At 41.8% G+C, this 27875-nt stretch overlaps 1 protein-coding gene across 1 annotated transcript in view; it reads right to left on the bottom strand.

Annotated features, from left to right (window-relative positions):
• LOC129624242 (ATP-binding cassette sub-family C member 4-like) overlaps window positions 1–27875 on the bottom strand; it is a 194663-nt gene that overhangs the window by 73777 nt on the left and 93011 nt on the right. Inside the window, exons 14-20 of the mRNA XM_055541903.1 lie at window positions 26286–26382; window positions 22111–22308; window positions 20634–20774; window positions 19852–19889; window positions 18780–18874; window positions 11687–11833; window positions 7420–7499 (exon numbers count right to left, since the gene is read on the bottom strand). Coding sequence (XP_055397878.1) covers window positions 7420–7499; window positions 11687–11833; window positions 18780–18874; window positions 19852–19889; window positions 20634–20774; window positions 22111–22308; window positions 26286–26382 — 796 coding nt within the window. The remainder of the gene's footprint in view (window positions 1–7419; window positions 7500–11686; window positions 11834–18779; window positions 18875–19851; window positions 19890–20633; window positions 20775–22110; window positions 22309–26285; window positions 26383–27875) is intronic.

Here is a 27875-nt window from a genome sequence, read left to right as displayed (position 1 = left end):
TGATATCATCCAACTCATTTAACTCTGTAAATCAGGATATTATAAAATATTGGTCAGTCTTAACTATATGATGAGATCTATACAAACCTTGGACTTCGCTGGTAACTCAGATGGTAAAGAATCTGCCTGCATTGCAGGAAGACCCTGGTTCAATCTCTGGGTTGGGAAGATCCCCTGGGAAAGAGAATGGTACCCCACTCCATTATTCTTGCCTGGAAAATTCCATGGACAGAGGAGGCTGGCAGTCTACAGTCCATGAGATTGCAAAGAATTGAACACAACTGAGTGACTAACATGCGTACACACACAAGTACAAACCCTAAGTCTAAGCTTACCTAAACCTGCCCTTTGCTTGGGGTATATTAATCACATTCTTCATCCGTCATTTGGCTGCCTTGGCTCTTTTCACAACCACATCATCTCTGGGACCTGGGTATCCTTCAATTCACTCTCAACTGAGAGTCACAGCTAACTCCACTGGAGAGTGAATGGTGGGGCTTGGTTCACACATTGTTAACCAGCACAACAGGAAGCATTAGGGAAACATGGTGTATCTCTTCCTTCATGTTTAGTGTATCTCATTGATCACATGCTTCCTTTCCACTTTTGTCAGGGTTCAATCTTATTACCAAATTTAAGTCTGGAGTCCTCTTATTTGATAATTTAACAAGGCACACCTTAAAAAGAAGAGCACTATAAAAGCGTATTACAGGGAAATCTACTCAACATTCTGTGATAACCTATATGAGAAAAGAATCTAAAAAAGAATGAATATATGTACTGTATAACTGAATCACTTTTCTATACATCTGAAACAAACACAACATTGTAAATCAGCTATATTCCAACAAAATTAAAATAATTGTTAAAAAAGAAAAAAAGTCTTTAAAAAAGCTAAATGTCAAAGGTTTTGAAATCCATCTTATAAATAAAAGAAAAAAAAACAGCTTATTAAAGTATGTAGAAGAATGAAAATAAGAAAGAAGAAAAAAAAAAAAAGACTCTTGAAAGTCCCTGAGACAGCAAGGAGATCAAACCAGTCAATCAATGGAAATCAATGCTGATTATTCACTGGAAAGATTGGATGCTGAAGCTCCAATACTTTGGCCACCTGATGTGAAATGCTGACTCATTTGAAAAGACCCTGATGCTGCAAAAGATTGAGGGCAGGAGGAGAAGGGAGGGACTGAGGATGAGATAGTTGGATGTCATCATCAACTCAATGGACATGATTTGAACAAACTTTGGGAGATAGTGAAGGACAGGCAAGCCTTGCGTGCTGCAGTCCATGAGGTCACAAAAAATCAGACACAACTAAGCAACTAAATGACAAAAGACCTGAATGAAAAAGAAAGCTAACTTCTAAGCAGAAAAATCAACAAACACAAAGCATGGTTCTTTGAAATCACCACAAAATGCAAAAGGAAAAAAAAAAATAGAGAGAGAGAGAAAATTTACAATTCACACGAATTACAAGAGGATAACACAAAAGTTTGGGCTTCCCTGGTGGCTCAGACGATAAAGAATCTGCTTGCAATAGGGGAGACCCAGGTTTGAGCACTGGGTTGGGAAGATCACCCGGAAAAGGAAATGGCAACCTACAGCAGTATTCTTGCCTGGAGAATCCCATGGACAGAGGAGCCTGACAGGCTACAGTCCATGGGGTTACAAAGAGTTGGACATGACTGAGGAACTAACACTATAGGTTTTATTTTAATACAAAAGATACCATAAGCATTACAAAGAGAATGTAATGTCTGTTAATGAAAGAAAGGAATGTCTTAAAACTAAGAATGGCACCAGGCCCCTCATCCATAAGATGTATTTTGGGATAATCTTGGCACCAGACTAGTCATCCTGGGCCATAAAATGATTGACTTGAATCTTGTAGAAGAGCAGATTACCATACAAATAGTTTCATTTACATTGATTAGGGGAACAATATCTGAGTATAACATAATGGTTTGTCAAGTAGGTTCTGAGCCATTAGATGGGACCGACTTGAAGACAGAGTCTGGGGTTGATGCATAGTACATTAACATAGCTTAAGACAAACATTTCCTTAAGAAAAATGCATTGGCTAACTCAAGGTTTGAGAAATAGTTAACTTCAGGTGAAACCAGGTGTCATTATGGCAACACAGTATTTTAAGAGAAACCTCCTTTTAAATTTGTATAGAGAAGGGGGGGGGAATATATATATATATATATATATATATATATATCACTAGTTTGTTTCCTCCTGCCGCTTAAGAGAGATAAAAATGTCTGACACTTGCAGCTTATTTCCTACGTTTGGAGACTCCTAGCCTTACTGCCTGTTACCCTCTCATTCCCCCCTTCTTTTTTTAGGATAATTATGTTGCCTAGGGAAAGGGAGCGTTGTTCTCATTCCATAACTGCTTCTGAGATGACAATGGATGTTGTCCCTAAATGGTGAGGCAGCATATTCTCCTAGCCCTCATACTGAGGATTTCTGATCCAGGGGCCCCAAGTAGTAGTTGGAAGAAGCTGCAGAAGTAGCAGGAGTTTAAGCAACCATTTGTAACTTAAAAGCTTCCATGCGACTAAAACACAAGCTGGAATCAAGATTGCCAGGAGAAATATCAATAACCTCAGATATGCAGATGACACCACCCTTATGGCAGAAAGTGAAGAGGAACTAAAAAGCCTCTTGATGAAAGTGAAAGTGGAGAGTGAAAAAGTTGGCTAAAAGCTCAACATTCAGAAAACGAAGATCATGGCATCTGGTCCCATCACTTCATGGGAAATAGATGGGGAAACAGTGGAAACAGTGTCAGACTTTATTTTTGGGGGCTCCAAAATCACTGCAGATGGTGACTGCAGCCATGAAATTAAAAGACGCTTACTCCTTGGAAGGAAAGTTATGACCAACCTAGATAGCATATTCAAAAGCAGAGACATTACTTTGCCAACAAAGGTTCATCTAGTCAAGGCTATGGTTTTTCCCGTGGTCACGTATGGATGTGAGAGTTGGAATGTGAAGAAGGCTGAGTGCCCAAGAATTGATGCTTTTGAACTGTGGTGTTGGAGAAGACTCTTGAGAGTCCCTTGGACTGCAAGGAGATCCAACCAGTCCAATCTGAAGGAGATCATCCCTGGGATTTCTTTGGAAGGAATGATGCTAAAGCTGAAACTCCAGTACTTTGGCCATCTCATGCGAAGAGTTGACTCATTGGAAAAGACTCTGATTGTGGGCAGGAGGAGAAGGGGACAACAGAGGATGAGATGGCTGGATGTCATCACTGACTCGATGGACGTGAGTCTGGGTGAACTCCGGGAGTTGGTGATGGACAGGGAGGCCTGGCGTGCTGCGATTCATGGGGTCGCAAAGAGTCGGACACAACTGAGTGACTGAACTGAACTGAACTGAAAGTGAGGCAATTGAGGCTTCAGGAGTATCCATAGCCAGAATCATCTTGTTCATGTGTTTAGTAAAATGAGTAACATTAGTGCTCATATCAGGTATATATGTACAGCATTGGGTATGAATAATGGCACAAGCTCCTCCTTGTGCAGCTGTCAGAATATCTAAAGCCAATCTGTTTTGTAAAACCCACCTTTCTAATTTGTGCTTGTTCAGCATTAAGAGCTGAAATAGCTTTTTGAGAATCTTCTAATGCCTGTTGAGTAAAATTAGTCAAAGCATCCACTCATAGCATAACAACTGTAGTTTCCAAAGAGGGAACAAACACTGCAGCCAAGTAATCATACCAGTGAAATACAGACCTTGCCCACCGAGTTTTGCATCTCCCCATCCAACCAGGGAGAAGCCATGCCCATAGGTAAGAGCCCATGCCACCTGCCCTGAGCCATAGGGTGCCCCATCCCAGATGAGCCCCCAAGATGAAAGGTTTTTGCTGAATCATGAAAAAACGCTGGGATTCTTGGCCTCCGGAGGAGAAGAATTCAATCCAGGGCCAGAGACGAGGTTTGATCGCTCAGAGCTATTAAAGTTTTGTAGACCCCATGACAAACCTTGTCCAAATAAGTGAGGACTGTCACGAAATCCCTGAGGCAATACTGTCCAGGTTAACTGAGCAGCTGGCTGCATAGGGTCTTCAAAGGTAAATAGAAACTGACTTTCCTCCGCCAAAGGCACTGAAGAGAAGACGTCTTTCAAATTACTGAGAAATATTTGGCTCGTTCAGGAATTTCAGACAATAGAGTGTAAGGATTAGGCACCACGGGGTGTAAAGGAACTACAGCCTCATTTATCATTTGTAAATCTTGAACTAGTCTCCATTTACCATTTGATTTCCTTTTACCCAAAATAGGAGTGTTGCATGGACCGTTACAGGGAATTAATAGTCCCCGCTCCTTTAAAACCTCTGTTTTAACCCTTCCTTAACCTCAGGTTTCAATGGATACTGCTTCATATGTGGAAATAAGTGTGGATCTTTGAGCTTGACAACTATAGGAATAGCATTTTGTGCTCGACCCACAGATTTTCTATCAGCCCATACTCTAGAATTTACTTTGTTCAATTAAAGGGAGAGAAAGGGAGGGCTTCATATTCAGGAAAACAGAGTCATGAACCTTGCTCAGTATATCCCTCTCCAAAAGGGGTGAGAGAGATTCTGGCATGATCAGAAACTCATGTGAAAACAGCACAGAATCCCAGTTACAACTCAAAGAATAACTGAAATAATACCTTTTGGCTCATCCAGACAGTCCCATTACGGAAGCAGATTGGAAAGAAAGTAGGCCGGGGCTTCAGAAAGCACAGAGTAATTTGCCCCAGTATCTAAAAGGAAATTGATATATTGTCCCCCCACAGTTATTAACATCCAGGGTTCCTCAGGTGTAATTAGGATGGGAGCTTGTGTGGGGATCCCCAGGCACCTTCAGTTCTGATTGTCTTGAGAGTCTGATCCCTGAGACCTATGCCTCGGAGGGCAGTCTCTCTTCCAGTGTAGTCCTTTGCAGACCGGACATGGAGCCGGGGGTGGCTTGGATGCCTGAGGCCAATCCCACTTGAGGTGCCCCTCCTTTCCACAGTAATAGCAAGCCCATGCCTTTTCACCTGGGTCCCTCTAGGCATTTTTCTCAGGCTGTTTAAGAACGGTTCTCATAGCCATTGCGAAGACTTCTGCCTGTTCCTTTGTCTTTTTCTGCCTTTCTTACTTTTCCTCATATTCCCTACCATAATAGACTGTCTGAGGCAGTTGTAACAGATTATCTAAAGACTGATTTGGTCCATACGCCCATTTTAATAGCTTACGGTGAATATCTGGAGCCAACTGAGTCAGAAATCTATCTTTTAAGATCACTTTTTCCTCTTCACTTTTAGGATCAATCTAGTGAATCTGCAAAGGGCTTTTCTCAGTCTATCTAGGAATTTACCAGGAGATTCCTTTTCCTCCTGTTATATGTTTGTCAATTTTTCATAGTTTAAAGGCTTAGAATACACCTCTCTGAGTCCTTCAAAAATACATCTGACAAAATGACTCTGATCTCATATTTTTTTAGCTGTGTTGTAGTCCCAATCCGGTTCTGTAATTGGGACCATCTGATTTTCAGTGGGGATGGTGGTTATCTCATCCTCCCTCTTTTCTATTGATTTATTACCAAGCCATTCATCTCCATAAGCAACTGCTTCTCCCAAAACTCGACTTTTTGAGTCAGGAGTCAGCGTTTGTCCCAAGATATACATCACATCCTTCCAAGTAAGGTCATAAAGCAGAGTAACACCTTTAAAAGCTCTAATAAATTTTTCTGGGTCCTCTAAATAGTCTCCCAGATCCTCCTTGATTACTTGTATTTCTTGATAAGAAAAAAGCTTATTAACGCTCATAGAATGATTATTTCTCCTGGTGGGTGCTTCATGAAGAGGCAACATTTTGTGTGGCTGTTCTTCAGCCTCTCTGCTGCTCTGCGCATATGATCCCAGGGATAGATTGGAGAAACCAATCTTTATCTTTATCTCTGGCTCTTGTCCTCCATCTCATCTCTTACTTCGATGGTCTGAGTTTCTATTGAAACCAGAGTAGTCTGAGGTCGTACTGAGACAAGACTTGTTTGGACCTCTACTTGGGTCATTTGAATCCCAGTTTGGGTTTCCACTGAAACCAAGGCAACCCTTCTTGGGGGGGGATTCTCTGACTTCCAGTTTGCTCAATTTGGAGCCCCAAGTACGGGGGCAAAGTAGGAGTACAGGAGGGAGCCAAATCTATATCCTTAGGACATAAGTCTGGTATATTTTGCAGACAGAAAAAGGGCAATACATATGCTACTTCTACCCATTTCTCTTGTTTTCAACAGATCAGATCAGATCAGTTGCTCAGTCGTGTCCGACTCTTTGCGACCCCATGAATCGCAGCATGCCAGGCTCCCCTGTTCATCACCAACTCCCGGAGTTCACTGAGACTCACGTCCATCGAGTCAGTGATGCCATCCAGCCATCTCATCCTCTGTCGTCCCCTTCTCCTCCTGCCCACAATCCCTCCCAGCATCAGAGTCTTTTCCAATGAGTCAACTCTACGCATGAGGTGGCCAAAGTACTGGAGTTTCAGCTTTAGCATCATTCTGTCCAAAGAAATCCCAGGGCTGATCTCCTTGCAGTCCAAGGGACTCTCAAGAGTCTTCTCCAACACCACAGTTCAAAAGCATCAATTCTTCGGTGCTCAGCCTTCTTCACAGTCCAACTCTCACATCCATACATGACCACTGGAAAAACCATAGCCTTGACTAGATGGACCTTTGTTTACCTTATTTTTAACCAATCTTTTCTTTGTAAGTAACCACACCTGGCTTTATCCAAATAAAATGGTTCAGCAGATATTTGTCCCCTGTGGGAATACAATGCATTATGCTCATACTCAGTTGTGTTCAACTCTTTGCAGCCCCATGGACTACAGCCCTCCAGGCTCCTCTGTCCACAAATTTTCTAGACAAGAATACTAAAGTGGTTTTCCATTCCATTCTCCAGGGCATCTTCCCAACTCAGGAATCAAACCCACATATTTTGCATCTCCTGCATTGGCAGGTAATTTCTTTACCACTGAGCCACTTGGGAAGCCAAATACAATGCATAATTTAGTTAATCGAGGTTATCTTTCCATGAGAGGTGATTGTCTCTATGTTATGAAATGTGCTCACAGTAAAGGGAATTCACACCAGACACCTGGAAGGCAGAGGGAGAACCATGTATCCAGCATGTCACTGCTTCAGACCAACCTTGACGTGACTGTGTAGCCACTCCTGCCCCAGATTTTACTCATGTTTACTCAGCCTCCAAATCATAGCTGTACCTCTCTCTCAGAAACACAGCCTCTTATGGAAGATAACAGGACACATCACCAGGCTGAAAGGCCCACTTCCAATCCCTGTGAAAAATCCTTGAGAAATAGGCACTCTGCTCTTCCCTGTGAGAACTCTGGCAGGATTGGTACACTACCTGGATGAAATCTTGAAATATCAGTGGCAATAAGTCATCCATGTGCCCAATGTCTTTGAAGAAACGATTTAAAATTCTTCCTGCAAGAATAGGACACAAAAAATTACTCATTTCCTCAAATAGGAGCTTTAAGAAAAATAATTCATGAACAAATCAAAACAATATTTTTGAAGAATATGTATTTAGGGACTTCCCTGGTGGTACAGTGTCCCCAGTGCAGGGGACATGGGTTAAATCCCTTGTGAAGAAAGATTCCACATGCTGCAGAGCAACTAAGCCTGTGCGCCAGAACTATTGATGCTCATGTGCCTAGAGCCTGAGCTCTGCAACAGAAAAAGCCACCACAATGTGAACCCCAGGCACTGCAATGAAGAGTAACCCATGTTCGCTGTAACTAGAGAACACCCACATGCAGCAAAAAAAAAAAAAAAGAACGCAATTAAAAATAAATAAATCTTTTTAAAAAGTACATGTATTAAATATTTAATATATTGGGCTTCCTGAGGGGCTTATGCTAAAGAATCCACCTGCCAATGCAGGATATATAAGAGACAGGGGTTCAATTCCTGGGTCAGGAAGATCCCTAGAGGCAGAAATGGCAACCCACTCCAGTGTTCTTACCTGGGAAATCCCATGGACAGAGGAGCCTGGCAGGCTACAGTCCATGGGACTATAAAAAATTCAGACATGAATTAGTGGTAACACAGCAACAAATTTAAGATATTACAAATTCATATGAAATAAGCCAATGTCAGTGGTAAAAAGAAAGACAAAATAGGATGATACCTAAAGATAGAAAAAAAAAATCACCAAATGGTACTGGGTGGGGAATTGACATTGATTGAGTCCTGATGTCTAAAAGAATGGGGGAATCTTGTGGCAGTAACAGGAAGGGTTGGTGGATTTGAGAATGTTCCCTCCCTTTAGATCCATCCCATCTAAGACTTACTCCAAGTGCTAAATTGGTAAATAAATAGTTACAAAATACCTAAGTTAATCCTAATTGTTACACCAATTTTGCTTTAATTATCAAGATTAATTTTGCCAAGTGATACTTTTTAAATAAACATAATTATAACCTCTCTGCAATTTTCTTTTCCCTCCAGATGGCTCACAGAAGCTCACATTTTGGGAAATCATGGCTTGTGGCCATTTCCAAGTTGTAAGTTTACTACTGGGGTAATAAGCCATTATTTTCAGAGGTATACCAGGTGTGACAAGCACAGACTTATGAATAAGCATCTAAGAAGATCAGAGCGATATAGGAAGGAAAACAAAAATAGTACTAAATCAGTAAGGATCACTTATCATTGATTTTACTTCCTTTCTCAGAATCCACAATAATAAGGTTACAGGATAGAATATGAGAATTTCTGGTAAATATCTGGCGTAAACTAAAAATGTCACTGGTCACTTCAGTAAACAAAGGATGCTGCAGCCATCAGAACTCTGCAGCCACCCCTGCAAGGGTGGTGCTCCATGAGGAGACTCAGGATGAGAAAGAACAGGACACTGGCCCCAGACAGGGGAGGTGCACACCAAAGGAACTGTAGCAGGGAGGAGCCAATATAGACTCCATGCTGGATCTGTTTCTTTGACCATTGCTATGCATTGCTTTTGTCAGGGAACCCTGCCCTTCTGCCTGAATGTTAAACTAAATTGGCTTTTATGAGCTCACAGGGAGACAATCTGACCCTCACCACCTGTGAATGGCTGCAGAAAAGAAAAAAAATGAATAAATACCCTCTTATTGCATAAGATAAATGGACTTTTGACTTCACTTCCTCGCTTCCTCTCCCCTATGTTCTGCAAAAGAACCAGGCATCCAGACCCCAACAAGATGGCTATTTTGAGATATTAGTCTGCTATCTTCTCAGTCTGTCAGGTTTCCAAATAAAGTCACTATTCTTTGCCTTAACGCATCGTCTGTAAGACTTACTGGCATTGTGAGATGAGCAGAGTAAGCTTGAACTTGGTAACAAGTAACACCACTCTATGTGGTTTTCTCTTCATGCCATCACATACCAGAAACCAAGAACACCATAAATCATCTATTAAAAATTCTACTTTTAAAATAAACACAGAGAAGAGTTCAATTTAATATATCACTAAAAGTATAAATAACTGATGAACCTAAACCTTTGGGCCTATCTTTACAGTGCTTATTTAGGCTTCTATTTTCTTGAAGGAATGAAGATCTGATAATAGATACAGGAGGGGGAAACAATATACACACTGTGTATGCCTGCTGCTCCGGGATTAGTGACCTTAAAGATTTAAACTTGGTTCCAAATCCTTGAATAATAAATCAGCATCTGGAGAGGTTTACAGGTCATCAAGAGCCTGGTTAATAGTGGTCACAACCACTCAGAGGCTGTGATAACAGAAATTCAGTCGCACTTGATGCTCCCAAATTTATGACTGTAGTTTTCATGTTAACAGGCAAAGTAGAGAGACCTCACAGTTGTAATAGCAAAGACTCTTCCAATCACTTCCTCACTCCAGCTTCATAATAAGATGAGATTGTGTGGGCCTCTGCAGTTTACCATCCTGTGCTCCTCACAGTGCCTGGACTAAATAACATGTGTTGAATAAATCTGCACAAGATGCTGCCCTAAACAGTCTTATTTAATCCTCACAACAGTGTTGTGAAACAGGAATAGCAGTGGTTATTCCCATTTCATAGGAGAGAAGTTCCCAGACATCATGTCGACATCCTCCCTGAGGTTCATTAGGTACTGACCTTGTGCTAAGCGCTGTGAAATATTAACCTGCTTAATGGCCATAACATCAAGATATCAGTAAGTGTGTGAACAGTATTCTCATTGTATAGGTAAGAAAATTAAACACAGAGAATGAAACACAGAGAAATTAAATAACTAGCATATAAGTATTAACATAACTATAATTAGCTATTACTATTAATAACCAGTACTAGGACTGAACCCAGGAAGTTGGCTCCAGAGTCCATACTTATAACCATGATAACATCCTGCCTGGAGATCTGCCTCCAGTAGTATCTACCTACTTTGGCCTTGATCGCACAGTGAGTTGATGGCCAGGCCAAGGCTACTGCTGTCCTCCCTCCAGTCATATCCCTGCCTCAACTGCTGCTGCTAAGTGCTTCAGTCGTGTCCAACTCTGTGCGACCCCAGAGACAGCAGCCCACCAGGCTCCCCCGTCCCTGGGATTCTCCAGGCAAAAACACTGGAGTGGCTTGCCATTTCCTTCTCCAATGCATGAAAGTGAAAAATGAAAGTGAAGTCACTCAGTCCTGTCCAACTCTTCATGACCCCATGGACTGCAGCCTACCAGGCTCCTCCGTCCATGGAATTTTCCAGGCAAGAGTACTGGAGTGGGATGCCATTGCCTTCTCCGCCCTGCCTCAACAGGCCCTGTCAATCATGACCTGCAAAAACAAAGCCTCCCTGGGCCTCAGCACAAGTCTAACCAACTGAACAGAGTGGCATGTGTGCTGATGAACTAGCTCTTCATAGAAACCCAGGTCAGGAGGCCACCTTCAGAAGCAAGTCAGGTCGAAGGCCTCAGAGAGAAAGAAGTAACCACTGGGAACCCTTCAAGAGTGTTCAGGAACACTCTTACTTAATACTGAAGATCCACCTGCTATAAACCACAAGACCTCTTAAATGTAACCAAAAGTCCATTGTAAAACTAGAGGGTTGATTTTATTGAAGAGGATGTTTACATTTCACTGATCTTGTATTTTAATTAATCTTACATTACCATTTAGGTAAAACTCAAAATATGGGCATGTGTCAGAGCTCTGTTGTCCCAGAAATGAATGGACAATGAAAGAAAGAAACACACAGCCTGTCTTCTGTAGAGATGTTCCTGGAAAAATGTCCTTCCTAGTTAGCTTAACACTACATAACACACCCAACATTTCAACAGCTAGTCAAAAACCTTTCAAAAAAAAAAAAAACACCTTTCAATACATTTGCATCATCTGTTAGGTGTTTCATATGCCATACAACAAATGGACTCCTAAATCATCCTGCAAAGTAAACATTCATGTATTTTTACAGACATGCATAAATTGGAATAAAAGCTCATTTGCTCCTATATTCAGGTTTTCTCTGGCAGGAAAAATTATGAGTGAAGCCTTTGTAGAAAATGAATAAACAGACACAGTGATTTTCTTCCAAGCATATCTTCCATTTTCAAATATGAAATTGTATTTCATACAAACCAGGCACTTTATGCGTTAACAAGACATATTCACTAAAAAATTTGGTATCTGACTTACCTATTGGATTTCTATTGAAGAACAATACAGGAGCCCTTAAAATGGTCTCCAACATTTTGTTGTGCAAAATTCGTGAAGAATTAACAAGGATATAGAATATCAACAGAGACCGTGTGATGCCAAAAAGGACAGTAGACACAGTTAACCCTGAAATAAAGAAACATCGCTCAGCACAAGATCTCTTATTCTCAACCATGCTAAAGCATGGCAGGCAGTTTAAAAAGATACTGTGTATTTTATTCTATAAATAAAATTTGTATAGAGGTTTACATATACAGAATACAGAATAAAACACATACACACACACACACACACATATATATATACACACACATATATACATAAAGTAGGTTCTCTAAAGTTTAATGCCTTCAAAAAATATATTTATAAAGAAAAGTATAAAACTCACTATTTTCCTCTGACTAACCGACTCCAGTGTTCTTGCCTTGAGAATCCCAGGGACGGGGGAGCCTGGTGGGCTGCCGTCTACGGGGTTGCACAGAGTCAGACATGACTGAAGTGACTTAGCAGCAGCAGCAAATGAAAACAACATGGGGGAAAATGTGTAAACTACAGCTTCATTCTAGGCTTGTCTAATTCAATTACAAGTTCTAATAAAACTTATAAGAAAGATACTTATACAAGTACCTGATCTTTATTTCTCCACATTTCAATCTCATTATTTACAACATATCCTATAATGTAAAAGTAAGGTATGCTTTGGTAAAAGTGAAATTGTTAGGTGCTGAGTCGTGCCATACTCTTTGCAACCCCATGGACTGTAGCCCCAAGGCTTCTCTAACCATTGAATTCTCCAGGCAAGAATATTGGAGTTTAGTGGGTTGCCATTCCCTTCCCCAGTGTTTCGCTACCAGCACAAGAATTAACAGGGAAAAGGAGACATGATATACCATTTCCTTTTAATTTACAAGGAAATTTACTTCCATGTAAAGTAGCTTTTTAAGAACCTACTGTATAGCACATGTTGTTGTTGCTGTTGCTAAGTCGCTTCAGTCGTGTCCGACTCTGTGCGACCCCATAGACAGCCTCCTACCAGGCTCCCCTGTCCCTGGGATTCTCCAGGCAAGAACACTGGAGTGAGTTGCCATCTCCTTCTCCAATGCATGAAAGTGAAAAGTGAAAGAAGTCGCTCAGTGGTGTCCGACTCTTAGCGACCCCATGGACTGCAGCCTACCAGGCTCCTCCATCCATGGGATTTTCCAGGCAAGAGTTCTGGAGTGGGGTGCCATTGCCTTCTCTGGTATAGCACATGGAACTCTACTTAATGCTCTGTGGTGACCTAAATGGAAAGGAAATCCAAAGATAGGATATATGTTCAATGATTCACTTAGCTGTACAACAGAAACTAAAACATTAAAAGCAACTATAATAAAAATTAATAAAAATGTAAAATAATACAAATAAACTAGCTACTTCTATGCCCAAGTAGCTATAAAGAGTATGAAAAGACCATGTTAAGTTACAAGTGGACAATCTCTTAAATAATTAAACTGCAAGAAACTACAAATTGTATTCTAACATGAGATAAACTAAACAAGATAATCTAAACTAATCTCTCACTATTTTATAGAACCCCAAAGCATTTGTAAATAAATATAGTTATTTAAATTTATGTCTTATTAATGACATAAAAGAGCATATAAAAATTAAAATAGCCCTCCAATCATCTCTTCAACTCACAATGCTATATAGAGTGGGGATAACTTTAGCAATGTATAGTCCATCAAGTACTTTTTTTCCATTCAGCTACGACATCAGTGTTATTTAATTTCTGAAAGCTGCTCAAATTCCTGAATTCCATCAGCAGGAATTTGCCTTAGCCCACCATCCTATATGAATGTGTAACAGAATCCCTTCCTTCTTCTCTCAGCCCTTACTGTCCACTAATTCGGAAGGTAAACTGCTGGTAGATTCAACTTTCTTATCAAGTGATCAATAAAATAAATACCAAATTTCAATGACTGGATTATTACATAACTTACTCTTGTAGAAAGCTTGTACAAGTGTTTTCTATGAGAATATTTCAATTTTTAGTTATTTAAAAAAAATTATTGGGCTACAGTTGCTTTTCAATGTTGTATTAGTTTCTGCTGTTAAACAAAGTAAATCAGCTATATATATGCATATATCCCTTCCCTCTCGGACTTCCCTTCCCCCATCCCTCCCCACTAAGTCATCACAGAGCACTGAGCTGAGCACCCTGTGCTATATAGCAGCTTCCCACTAGCTATCTGTTTTACACATGTATATGTTTCAACCCTAATCTCCCAATTCACCTCTCTCACCTCGCTACTCCCACTTTGTGTCCAAACATCTATTCTCTACATCTACAACTCTATTCATCCCCTGAAAATAGGTTCATCTGTACCATTTGTCTAGACTCCATGGTTGTTGTTCAGTCACCAAGTCATGTCCAACTCCTCACAACCCCATATACTGCAGCACGCCAGGCTTCCCTGTCCCTCACCATATCCTGGAGTTCACCCAAGTTCATGAATCACTGATGCTATCCAACCAGCTCATCCTCTGTCACCCTTTTCTCCTGCATTCAACCTTTCCCAGCATCAGAGTCTTTTTCAGTGAGTTAGCTGTTTGCATCAGGTGGCCAAATTATTGGAGTTTCAGCTTCAACATCAGTCCTTCCAATGAACACCCAGGACTGATCTCCTTTAGGATGGGCTGGTTGGATCTCCTTGCAATCCACAGTTTGAAAGCATCTATTCTTTGGTGCTCAGCCTTCTTTATTGTCCAGCTCTCACATTTGTACATGACTACTGGAAAGATAGCCTTGTGTATATAGACCTTTGTTGGCAAAGTGATGTCTCTGCTTTTTAACACATATCTAGATTTGTCATAGCTTTCCTGCCAAGAAGCAATTTTCTGCTAATTTCATGGCGGCAGTCATGATCTGCATTGATTTTAGAGCCCAAGAAGAGGAAATCCATCACTGTTCCCATATTTTCCCCTTCTGTTTGCCATGAAGTGACGGGACTGGATGCCATGATCTTACTTTCTTTAATATTCAGTTTTAAGTTGGCTTTTTCACCCTCCCTCTTCACCCTCATCAAAAGGCTCTTTAGTTCCTTTTCACTTTCTGCCATTAGAGTGGTATCACCCACATACCTGAGACTGATACTCTCCAGCAATCTTGACTCCAGCTTGTAACCCATCCAGCCCAGCATTTCACATGATGTGCTCTGTGTATAAGTTAAATAAATGGGGTGGCAACAAACAGCCTTGTCATGCTTCTTTCTCCATCCTGAACTAATCAGTTATTCCATACAGGGTGCTAACTGTTGCTTCTTGACCCACATATAGGTTTCTCAGGAGACAGGTAAGATGGTCTGGTATTCCCATCTCTTTAAGAGTTTTCCCCAGTTTGTTATGATCCACATAGTCAAAGGCTTTAGCTTAGTCAGTGAAAAAGAGGTAGATATTTTTCTGGAATTCCCTTGCTTTCTCTATGATCCAGCAAATGTTGGCAAGTTGATCTCTGGTTCCTCTGCCTTTATCAATGCAGCTTGGACATCTGGAAGTTCTCAGTTCACATGATGCTGAAACATAGCTTGAAGGATGTTGAGCATAACGTTACTAGCATGGGAGATGAGTGCAATTGTCTGGTGGATTGAACATTCTTTAGTACTGCCCTTCTTTGGAACTGGGATGAGGATTGACCTTTCCCAGTCCTGTGGCCACTGCTGGGTATTCGAAATTTGCTGACACATTGAGGGCAGCACTTTAATAGCATCATATTTTAGGATTTTAAATAGCTCTGCTGCAATTCCATCACCTCCACTACATTATAGGCAGCAGTGCTTCCTAAGGCCCACTTGACTTCACACTCCAGAATGTCTGGCTCTGCATAAGAGACTACATCATTGTGGTTATCCAGGTCATTAACATCTTTACTATACAGTTCTTCTGTGTATTCTTTCCATCTCTTCTTGATCGCTTCTACTTCCATTAGGTCTTTACCGTTTCTATCCTTCATTGTGTTCATCTTCAGATGAAATGTTCCTTTGATATTTCCAATTTCCTTGAAAAGATCTCTACCTTATCCTTTCTGTTGTTTTCCTCTATTTCTTTGTATTGTCCATTGAAGAAAGCCTTCTGGTCTCTCCTTGTTATTCTCTAGAACTCTGCATTTAGTTCTAGGAGGTCTTCTAGGTCTTCATAGAACTGGTCAACTTCAGCTTCTTTGGCATCAGGGGTTGGTTCATAGACTTGGATTAGTGAGATGTTGAACAGTTTGCCTTGGAAATGAATCAAGATCATTCTGTCATTTTTTTTTTTTTTTAATTTTATTTTATTTTTAAACTTCATTTTTAAGGTTGCACCCAAGAACGGCATTTTGGACTCCTGTTGATTATGAGTGTTATTCCATTTCTTCAAAGTGATTTTTGCTGACAGTAGTAGATACAATGGTCGTCTGAATTAAATTCACCCATTCCTGTCCATTTTAGTTCACTGATTCCTAAGATGTCGATATTTAGTCTTAACATCTCCTGCTTGACCACACCCAATTTACCTGGATTCATAGACCTAACATTCTAGAGTCCTATGCAATACTGTTCTTTATAGCATCAGATTTTACTTTCCCCACCAGACACATCCACAACTGAGCATTGTTTCCACTTTGACCCAGCCACTTCATTCTGTTTGGAGCTATTAGTAGTTGTCTTCTGCTCTTCTCCGGTAGCGTATTGGACACCTTCTGACCTGGGGGCTAATCTTTAGGCATCTTATCTTTTTGCCTTTTTATGCAGTTCATGGGTTTCTCATGGCTAGTACACTGGAGTGGTTTGCCATTCCCTCCTCAAGTGGATGCTATTTTTTTTCAAAACTCTCAACTCTGACCCATCTGTCTTAGGTGGACCTACATGGCATAGCTCATAGCTTCACTGAGTTATGCCAGCCCCTTCGCTATGCAGTGATCCACGAAGAGGCTAGGCTAGATTCCATATATATATACATTAATTCAAGTATTTTTTTTTTCTGTTTTTCTCTTTCTGACTTACTTTACTTTGTACGACAGACTCTAGGTCCATCCACATCTCAACAAATGACCCAATTTCATTCCTTTTTATGGATAAGTAATACTCCAGCATACATGCATGTTAGTCACTCAGTCATGTTCAACTCTTTGTAACCCCATGGACTGTAGCCTGTCAGGCTCCTCTGTCCATGGAATTTTCCAAGCATGAATACTGGAGTAGGTTATCATACCCTTATCCAGGAGTTCTTCCTGACCCAGGGATTGAACCCAGGTCTCCCACATTGCAGGCAGATTCTTTACCATTTGAGCTACCCAGGAAGACCCCCCTCCCCCAACCCAGTGTATATATATACCATAAATGAAATAAAAAGAGAGTCCTGAGAATGGGAGAAAATAATTTCAAAAAAAGTAACTGACCAGGGATCAATCTCCAAAATATACAAACAGCTCAGCAGCTTAATATATATATAAATATTAAAAAAAATGAAAAAATGGGCAGAAGATCTATATAGACCTTTCCCCATAGAAGCCATACAGATGGCCAAGAGAGACATGAAAAGTTGCTCAATATTGTTATTAGAGAAATACAGATCAAAACTCTGATAAGGTATTACTTCACACCAGTCAGAATGGCCATCATCAAAAAATATACAAACAATAAATGCTAGAGAAGGTGTGGAAAAAGGGAACCTTCTTGCACTGTTAGTAGGAATGTAAATTGCTACAGTCACTATGGAGAACAGTATCAGTTCAGTTCAGTTCAGTCACTCAGTTGTGTCTGACTCTTTGTGACCCCATGAACCGCAGCATGCCAGGCCTCCCTGTCCATCACCAACTCCCGGAGTTCACAGAAACCCATGTCCATTGAGTCGCTGATGCCATCCGACCATCTCATCCTCTGTCATCCCCTTATCCTCCTGCCCTCAATCTTTCCCAGCATCAGGATCTTTTCCAATGAGTCAGCTCTTCGCAACAGGTGGCCAAAGTATTGGAGTTTCAGCTTCAACATCAGTCCTTCCAATGAATATTCAGGACTGATCTCCTTTAGGATGGACTGGTTGGATCTCCTTGCAGTCCAAGGGACTCTCCAGAGTCTTCTCCAACACCACAGTTTAAACACATCAATTCTTCAGCACTCAGCTTTCTTAATGGAGGTTCCTTAAAAAATAGAAAACAGAACCACCATACGACCCAGCAATCTCACTACTTGGCACATATCCTGAGAAAACCATAATTCAAAAAGACACATGCACCCCAGGTTCATAGCAACACCATTTACAAAAGCTAGGACATAGAAGCAAGCTAAATGTTCATAAACAGATGATTGGATAAAGAAGGCATTTAAAGTTTTTGTTAAAGACATCCTTTAAATAGTATGTAATGCTATGCTATATATATTCTAAGTACTCTTGTGAATAGAGACAGTCATTATAATATTAGTCTAGCAAGTCAAAATTGAATTAATCACACAGTTGGGGAGGAGATAATACTGTGATCTCAGGGTAAGAAGAGAAGGAATCCTAATTCCAGACAATTGATTTCCCTTGCTTAGCTTCTCATGTTATTAGTGAAGCTCAGGAAATGAGCTGTGTGGAAAGGGGAGCTTTGCATACCTGGAAGGGAATAATGTTTTTATCTGGGGCCCATGCTGCCAGAGGATTTCATCCAAGATCAACAAAATCCAGGGTTTATAAAGACAAAATTGGACAACCTGAACCACAGGGTGGGGAGCCATTTCTAATCCCCTTGCCCATCCATACAGCGATATAAAATTTAGTTTAAGCACCTATAAAAGTACACAATAGCTACATATTTCCAGCGGCTGATTTTCTCAATATTCAATCCTGGTTTAACTACCACAATCCAGTATGGACCAAATTAAGAGTCTCCACTCATCCTCTTTTCTTCTAGTAGATCTTTAAAATAATTATTTTAGTTAATTCATAGAGTAAATGTGATTTAGACACTTAGTCTGTTAAGACATTACTGAATTACTCTGGAAGCCCTTGTTGCTTACACAGATTCATTTTAAGTGCCTTAAACTCTCCAATAATGGAGCAGATGGCTCAGCTTTACCTGAATAAACTCCTAAGTACCAGTTCAGAGTGAACACTACATCTTCATCTTCTTTTACATATCTCCCAAAATACAGGTCATTTTGTACATTTGCCCTATGGAGCAGGAAATAAAAAATATTACACTATAGATATACATAAAATTTAGACAAATATCACCAAAAAATTACTTCAATTCAAGAAATGTATTTTATGCTGGAAAGTGTTTCCCAGCTCACAAGGCCCTCTGTGTGTCTTCCTTTTAAAAAACTGAATCATGACTTTCGGTTTTCAAAATTATATGTGAAGACAGGCTTAGAAAATGAACTTATGGTTGCCGAGGGGAAAGATGGTTAGAATGTTTGGATGCTCATGCACACACTGCTATATTTAAAACAGGTAATCAACAAGGTCTTATTGTACAGCACATGGAACTCTGCCCAATGTTATGTGGCGGCCTGGATAGGAGGGAAGTTTGGGGGAGAATAGGTTCGTGTATATGTATGGCTGCATCCCTTCATTGTGATATGAAATTATCACAACATTGTTGATAGGCTATATTAGAATACAATATTAAAAGTTAAAAAAAAAAAAAAAGAAAAAGAATTGTCTGTGAAGAAGCTGTTACAGGGAGGGACACGGAGAGAGATGACAACAGGATCACACACCACACGCAGGAACGTTCATCTTTCTTCAGGAAAACTATGTGAGGGTCAGAAGAGGAGGCCGAACTTTCCCCATCTCTCCTGCTGCTGCTGCTAAGTCACTTCAGTCATGTCCGACTCTGTGCGACCCCATAGACGGCAGCCCACCAGGCTCTGCTATCGCTGGGATTCTCCAGGCAAGAACACTGGAGTGGGTTGCCATTTCCTTCTCCAATGCATGAAAGTGAAAAGTGAAAGTGAAGTCACTCAGTTGTGTCCGACTCTTCACAACCCCATGGACTGCAGCCTACCAGGCTCCTCCATCCATGGGATTTTCCAGGCAAGAGTACTGGAGTGTGCTGCCATTGCCTTCTCCAACCCTGACTCTGTGGGAAAGTGAGGCTTTGTGTAGATTTCACAGCACTTTGGGTCAGACCAGGAATCACTCACCAGAATGCAAGCCACCAATCCTGCAGGACATAGGCAACCTGGAACAGGAAACAACAGTCACTCACACACTGACATTACTGAGCCTCACACCCTGCTCACTAGGCTGGGGGATGGAAAGCCTCCAGAACATGGAGACGGTCCTTTCAGCTCAGGTCTGCACTAAGCCCCACGCCCCAGATGACCACAGGTCAGGGGAGGGCATCTTACAAAATTAATATCTTTAAAAGAAATCCTCTTTTCCCTAGAAGACTTTGCTCCCCAAATATAATGTACTTCAATGCAAATCCAAGTGGACTGCAAAAGGCAGTAATAACAAAAAAAATGTTGGGATTTTTCAAAGCAAAAAGCTCGACAGGTACAGTGATGGTCAGTTCTGGGTATCAGCTTGGCTGGGCCAGTCTCCAGTGATTCAACTAAATACTCATCTAGATGTTGCTGTGAAGGTATTTTGTGGATGTGGTTCACATCCATCATCAGAACTTCAGGTGAGGAGATCACCCTCAACACTGTGGTGGCCTCATCCAGTCAGTCAAATGCTCTTTGAGCAAAACCTGAGGCTTCCAGGAGGAGGAAGATATTCCACCTGAAGACATCAGGGTCAGCTCCTGCTTGAAGTTTCAGTCTGCAGGCCTGCCTTTCTGATTTCACATTCACCAACCTAGGCCCACAACTGTATAAGCCAAGTCTTTGAGATAAATCTCTTAATACAAATATTTAAAAATAATTATAAAATATAATATAAATAGTTGAGTGAACAAACCAAAATAAACACCCTTACGTACCTGAGCTGCAATGTTTACTAGAATAAGGAAGATGATGACAGACCAGTCAGCACCAGCTGTGAAGTAATTCTTATAGGTCTTAAAACCCACTTTTCCTTCCAAATGGTCCTCTAGAGGTAATACAACCTGTATATTCTCAGTCTAAAAGGGAAAAATGGCAGTGAGATATGAAATTTTAAAAAATGAACCCCAAAAGTGAAGAGTTCTACAATGTCCTCCACTGCAAAGCTGTGGGAAACAGACACATCTTATACACTGGTAGGAGTGCAGAATGGTTCATTGCCTATGGAGAAGGGTGTGGAAATATCTGGCCAACCATGTATGTGTTTACCCCTGGACCCCACCATCCCACTCATAGGAATCTATCAGAAATAATTAAATGTCACTCACATGAGCTTATTCACTGTCGGGGAGCTTTGCTTAAACTAGAACATGACTCTCCACACACACATGACAAAATCAATTAAAGTATAAATACAGAAACTTAGTCTAAAATAACACACAAAATGATATTGAGCTAATGTATCCCTCTAGCTGACTTGTGTCATTCAATGATAGATACATAAAATATACTGGGTCTCAAAACACTAGCCAAATATAGTAAATTGAGTTCACAGAGTTAGAGTAAATAGGAATTTGCATAGCCCATTTCAAGCATATAATCTGAATCTACTTGGTTCCTAAATTTCAGAGAGTGATTCCTGAGTTTAGAAAGTGAATAGCTAATATGAATACTTATCAGAATCATTCTAGGCCCCTGGGTTTGGTTATCAAGGAATATCTGTGTATATTTTTAAGGGAGATCTAGTGCATTTCTGCATTTCTATCTGGAGGACTTAGAATGCATTATAGAGTCACAGGAGGCTAGGATGTCCATGACTCTCTCCTTGCCACTGGGATTCAAGGTCGATAAGATGTGGTTCTCAGTCTTGAAGGGCAAGAAAGGAGGACAGGAACTAACACCAAAGTGCCTACCATGTGTCAGGTCCTTTCCAAACGTTACCTCTGGCCTATCATAAACCATCTGACACTGAGGCAAAATACTACCATCAGTGACGTGCAGTACCAGAACATTCCAACATACAGGAAAAGTAGATGATTTAACGTGGCAACAGCAAGACTCATCTAAGAGGGTCTTTACATTAAGCCTCTGAATGCATAAAAGAAGCCGGGGGCCACCAGCATGAATAGGATGTAAATATAAGAGTCCTCCATCAGTGTGACCCACATTCACTCAGAAATTCACAGCAATGCACCCACTACTGATCTCCATAAGAGTCTCCATCCTACACCCAAAGGGGATCACCAAGCAGGCTTGCTCCCTTCATGCTCTTCTACCAATTCCATGGAGCAAGACTTTGGGAACCTTAGGGTCTACTTTGGGACAAATGAAGAAGTCATGAACAGAGCAGACTGAAGGTCCGTGAGGCCACCAAGAGCAGACAGACCCGGGCACACTTCAGGATGAGAAACTCACTTCTTGGTCCTCTGGAGCCGCATCTTTCACCGAGGATCTGGGATACTGGAGAGACTGAACCAAAGACTCAGAGATCAGTGTGGAAGTTCCTGGAACTGAAGATGGTTCAGACTGCTCATTCCCCTTCTCAAAAAGGGAAAAAATATCTACCCCGGATTTCAGGAACTCAGAGTAAGTTCCTCTTTCCACCATTTTTCCCTAAAATAAAAAAAATTGAGAGGAATTAATTTATATTTGATAATATTAAACCAACCTAAATACTAATCAAGAAAAGTTATCTGTATTAAATTATGATTTTTGAAAAACAACGATCCCTGGGTCTAGAATTCTTGTGGAGAAATCTAGTTCAGTCAACTCAGGACAGAACTGAACATTATGTTCTCTGCCAAACCCTGTCCTGTGTCAGGTGCTGGGGGACGTGAAAGAAAGGTGTGCTCATATGTTAAAAAATGGAGGCCGTTGACATGACTACCCTGGGCACTTAGGGAAGCAAAAAGTACAGAGGTTGGTGGCAGGATCAGCACAGGTTTTTTTTTAGACAACATGGGAATTGAGAGAAGCCTCATGTGACAATTCCAGGAAAGAAATCTGCATACAGGTAAGAGTCATTCATTAAATCTTCATTGCCCACTGTCACTGTCACACTATCATGTGTTCGGCCAGGATAATAGGAACCAGCCCCAAACAGCAAACCCATGGGAGGCATCTCCATGGTCTCTACACCTGCCACCACACACAGCAAGTTCCCAACTGAAAATTCAATATTCCACCTGATAAAGTAATTAAACAAAGAGGCCATGGGGCTGGGGTAGCTCTAAAGCCTTGGCAGTCTGTGCCCACAAACCCAAACCTAAGCCAGAATCAATGCACTCAGATCCAAGAAAAATTTAGGAATGACCAACCACAAGCAGCCAACTAGGCTTCCCCAAATCAGGCAATCAAATCATTTTCTTTGAACACATGTGACACATCCTTGCACAGTTTCCCTCCCTTACAAAGTCACATAAAATAATGTGCAGATGTTTCACTATCTTCTGACCCCATGAAACCAGACACAGCTGATTCACTCAGCAGCAAATAAAACATCAGAGGAAAAAAAAAATGTCAGGATGCAAAACTCATCAATTGAGAGCAGCTATGGTTAAGGCAGCTCAGGTGGAGGGAGATGACCAGGAGCCTCTCTGGGACCCCTCCCACCCTCTCCCCTGAGGGGGTCCACTGAGAGGAATGCAGGGAAGCATCTGAGTACCATCTGATACTGGAGAACTAGAAAATGATGCAGGATACAGTGTTTCGTGTTCCACTTGGGAGGCAAAATTCACACACCTCTTTAAGGAAATCACCACTCACGTCAAATCTGTAATATGCAAATTGAAATGACTGGTGGTACAAAGACAGCAATTTCACTCAAGAGTCAAGTACTGACAATTCCAGGGGGATGAAGGGACAGACATCCCCCATCTGCTGTAAGAGAGGGACCAGACAGGGAAGATGGTCCCCAACTCATGCAGGGCTGCTCACCAGTGGAGAGATAATTGTTTTGTTAGTACTAAAATTGGGGGTAGTGTCCTCAAAGGAAGAGATAAAGGGATGTCAAAACATCTAGGGACTGGCTAAATAGGTTATTCTCCTGCCACTGATCCTGTGCTCATAACACTGTCAACACTGGGGTTTACACACTAGAACTGCCCCCTCTACACATGAAATCAACTACTCTCAAGCTTGAAAACCTTAGTCCCTCCCTCCCATTCCTAGAGGAGTGGAGAGGAGTCCACACATGGAACTGCTTCCAGAGCAGCAGGGGTTCTGTATCGTAATAATCTTTCCTGGAGCAGAGATTCATTTCAAAAGTCAGGGATCTGACCAAGGGCCTGTGGAGCACTCAGGACTTAACAACAAAGGTGCTGAGACCCAGAGGCAAACTACCCAAGGAGTGAAGCATCGAATGACCACCATGTCGGAACACTTCTCACTAATCTCCACCCCACACCCAGTCATGCTAGGAGTTGAGGGTTGGATTGTGGCCCCTTCTCCAAAAGATAAACTCAAACATGACATCTGGGAACGTGACCTTATTTGGAAACAGGGTCTTTGCAGATGTAATCAAGTTAAGATGAGGTCACATAGGAGCAGGGTGACCGTATATCCAATAAGACCGATGTCATTATGAGAAGAAACCCAGACAGACACGGGGACAAGGGCCATGTGACATCAGAGGCAGAGACCACAGTGCTGCAGCTGAAAGCCAAGGAACACAAGGAAGCCCAGTGAACACCAGAGGCTGGAGGAAAGGGTTCTCCCCTGGAGCCTCCAGGGAGAGCATGGCCCTGGCAGCATCTGGATTTGGAACCTGTAGCCTCCAGAACAGGGAGACAATAAACTTCTTCTGTTTTAAGTCACCCAGTTTGTGGTGCTTTGTTACAGCAGCTCTAGAAACTGATACTCTAGCCTGAGCCCACTCTTCTGTCTTCTCAGCTTTACTAAGACTTGTAGCTGCTTCTGCTGTCCCCTCTCCAGTGACCATCAGAGGACTCTCTTAGCTCCCACATCAGACTACATCCCTCCTCTGCTCTGGACCATCCAAGGCTTCCATCCCACTTTCAGTCCCTGCCCACAGCTCAGAGACCAGCTCCCTCCCATCCCCCTGCTCACTCTCCTCAGACACGCTGGTCTTCCTGCTGTTCCTCCAACCTGCCAGGTTAGCTCCTTCTTAGGACCCCTGCCTCAGACCCCCTCACCCAGGTGACTGTGTGACCCCCACCTTCATGTCACTCAGACCCCATGAGGCACCAGATCCTCAGGGAGGCAGCCAGGATGTCAGGCCACCTCGCTCTGTCACATCCTCCCCATAAGAACAGGAGCCCCATGAGGGCAGGGCCTTGTCCTCCTGCCTCACAGGCTCCCACACATATCAGGCACATAGAGACCTGGGCAGGGAGACAAGCATCTGGAGACACCAGCACAGTGGGTATCTCTGACCTGGGTGCTCAGCTACCCAACCTCGCTTCTGCTGTTAATGGCAAATGTTCTTTAGGCAAACTATGTATAACAATCACCTGGATACAATCAGGTCTTGCTGCTGCTGCTGCTGCTAAGTCACTTCAGTTGTGTCCGACTCTGTGTGACCCCATAGACGGCAGCCCACCAGGCTCCCCCGTTCCTGGGATTCTCCAGGCAAGAACACTGGAGTGGCTTGCCATTTCCTTCTCCAATGCATGAAAGTAAAAAGTGAAAGTGAAGTCGCTCAGTCGTGTCTGACTCTTTTCGCCCCCATGGACTGCAGCCTACTAGGCTCCTCCATCCATGGGATTTTCCAGGCAAGAGTACTGAGTGGGGTGCCATCGCCTTCTCCGAATCAGGTCTTGGTATCTCTAATTTCTAAATAATACACTTTGACTTAAGTCGTGGAAGAAGAAAATTAAAAGTTCGAAATAAAATTGCATCATTACGTGTAACAGATTTCATTAGAAGAGTGATGATTCAGCAACCTAGGGGTTATGTGGCTTAGAATGTGAAAGAAAGTGAAAGTGAAAGTCACTCAGTCATGTCTGACTGCGAACCTATGGACTACATAGTCCATGGAATTCTCCAGGCCAGAATACTGGAGTGGGTAGCCTTTCCCTTCTCCAGGGGATCATCCCAACCTAGGGATTGAATCCAGGTCTCCCACATTACAGGCAGATTCCTTACCAGCTGAGCCACAAGGGAAGCCCTAGAGTGTAGGCTTAAAGTGTAGTAGTGATATTTCTGGGCTTTCCAGATGGCACTAGTGGTAAAGAACCTGCCTGCCAATGCGACAGTGTTCAATGGTAAGAGACTCAGTTTCAGTCCAGGCACATAGAGACCTGGGCAGGGAGACAAGCATCTGGAGACACCAGCAGAGTGGGTATCTCTGACCCGGTTGCTCAGCTACCCAACCTCGCTTCTGGTGTTATGGCATGGCAACCCCCTCCAGTAGTCTCACCCAGGAAATCCCATGGACAGAAGAGCCTGGCAGGCTACAGGTCTTTGGAGTCATCCTCCAAGGCATCAACACCAGCTCTGAGCAGAAGGGGACATAAAACTCAGGGAGAAGTGGGTGTTTGCCATGAATGCAAGGAAGTGACCTGCACGGAGGTCTGTCCTTCAACGCAACTGAGTGTTAGCAATTCCACAGACTTCTAGAAACTACTTACATCTTTCAGTATCAGAATCTGGTTTGCATCTTTTAGGTACTGCAACTGATGAGTCACTAAGATTGTGATCTTCTCCTGCAAGGCCTGACGAATACACCTACAAATGTAAAAGGCACAGTATGCAAAAGCACTTTAATGGGGGTGCTTCAAACTAGAAACATATTTTGAAAACAATAAGACAGACTACACAGCAGTCAAAGATCTGCAGTTTAAATAGCAAATCAATAATAAAAATTAAATAAACATAAATCAATTAATTTGACTAGGTTCTTAAATTTTCAACAGCAAATTTGAACCTAACTCTGCTTAAAAATTCCAGTGAAGGAGGTACCTTCACTGTTTTGTTTTGTTTTGTTTTTCTAATAGTCAGCTTAACAATTATGTACATGTTTCATAAACAAAAACAACTGAGTAATACTGAGATTCCAAAATTCGACTGAACTAAAATACTATTTTATTGCTATGGGGAATGGGAGGAAAGGAATATATGTCATATAAAAATGTATACATTCTTAGACAGCTTTCAAGGTGATTATAATTAATGATGCAAATATTAGCAACAAAAAACTAATAGATTATTGGTAATCTTTGCAACAGTGCATTTGCCAGAAACTTGTTCCCAGAGAATGTTAGATAGAAAATGAATGCTAGTGTGCCCTCCATCAGTCTCTGCAATATTCCCAGTTCCATCCAGGAAGCAAGTCTTCTTTCATTAGGACTGAACACTTTCCAAAGATGAAAATAAAAGAACGGAATCCAAGTAGATAAAATCACAGTGGAAATCACCCAATGGTTCAGAGCATGCACCAGCTCTCTATAGTCAAGATCCCCCCACACTATTCAACCTTAAATTTTTTCCACAGAAAATAAAAACAAAAAACTGTTCCTACATTTTAAAAGCAGACCCCGAGGAACTCAGCCCCAGTCTCAACCCACAGGGTCCACAACCCTCTAGGGAAGCGATAGTCCAGGTCTGGGGCCCCGGTGACAACGGGCAGGGCTCGAGGCAGGTACTCTGGGAACTCGAGCCTCTCACAGAGCAAATCTCAGGAGCATGGGCCCGAGCTCAGCCTGTGAGTGAGTCAGATGGAGAGTCTGGAGGCAGCAGACTGAAGCTCAGTCCCTCTCATGAGCCTGACAACTTCAGACAAGAGACTAAACCTCAGATTCTTCATCTCAGAACAACATTAATGACAACTCATCCACACGTTCTGAGAATTCAAACCACCAACACGCTCAGTAAACATCAGGCCCTGCTCCTCCCTAACCAGAAGTGGTCCTGTGCTTTGGACTCAGGACAGAAGAATCCTAAAAGGACACTCTGTACACTGGATCTGTGATCAGAATCAGGACCCTGAGACATAGACACACAAGCCATCACTTCATTAAGTCCAAAAGGATTCATTTTTAGCTTTTAACATGTGTTAGTTCAGTGTTCATACTAGGTTTCTTAATTAACACTTTTCTCAGATATAGTACTAAAGCTTTTAAATAGAATTTTTTCTCCTTAATTCATAATTACCTGCCAGTAGTCTCTAAAGGTGGATGTTAATAAAATTTAATGGGCTGTTATGTCCAAGATGGATGGGC

Source organism: Bubalus kerabau, chromosome 12, assembly GCF_029407905.1.
Source record: "Bubalus kerabau isolate K-KA32 ecotype Philippines breed swamp buffalo chromosome 12, PCC_UOA_SB_1v2, whole genome shotgun sequence".
Taxonomy (NCBI): domain Eukaryota; kingdom Metazoa; phylum Chordata; class Mammalia; order Artiodactyla; family Bovidae; genus Bubalus; species Bubalus kerabau.
Note: the sequence above shows the minus strand (reverse complement) of the source record. Positions and strands in the feature narration are given on the sequence as shown.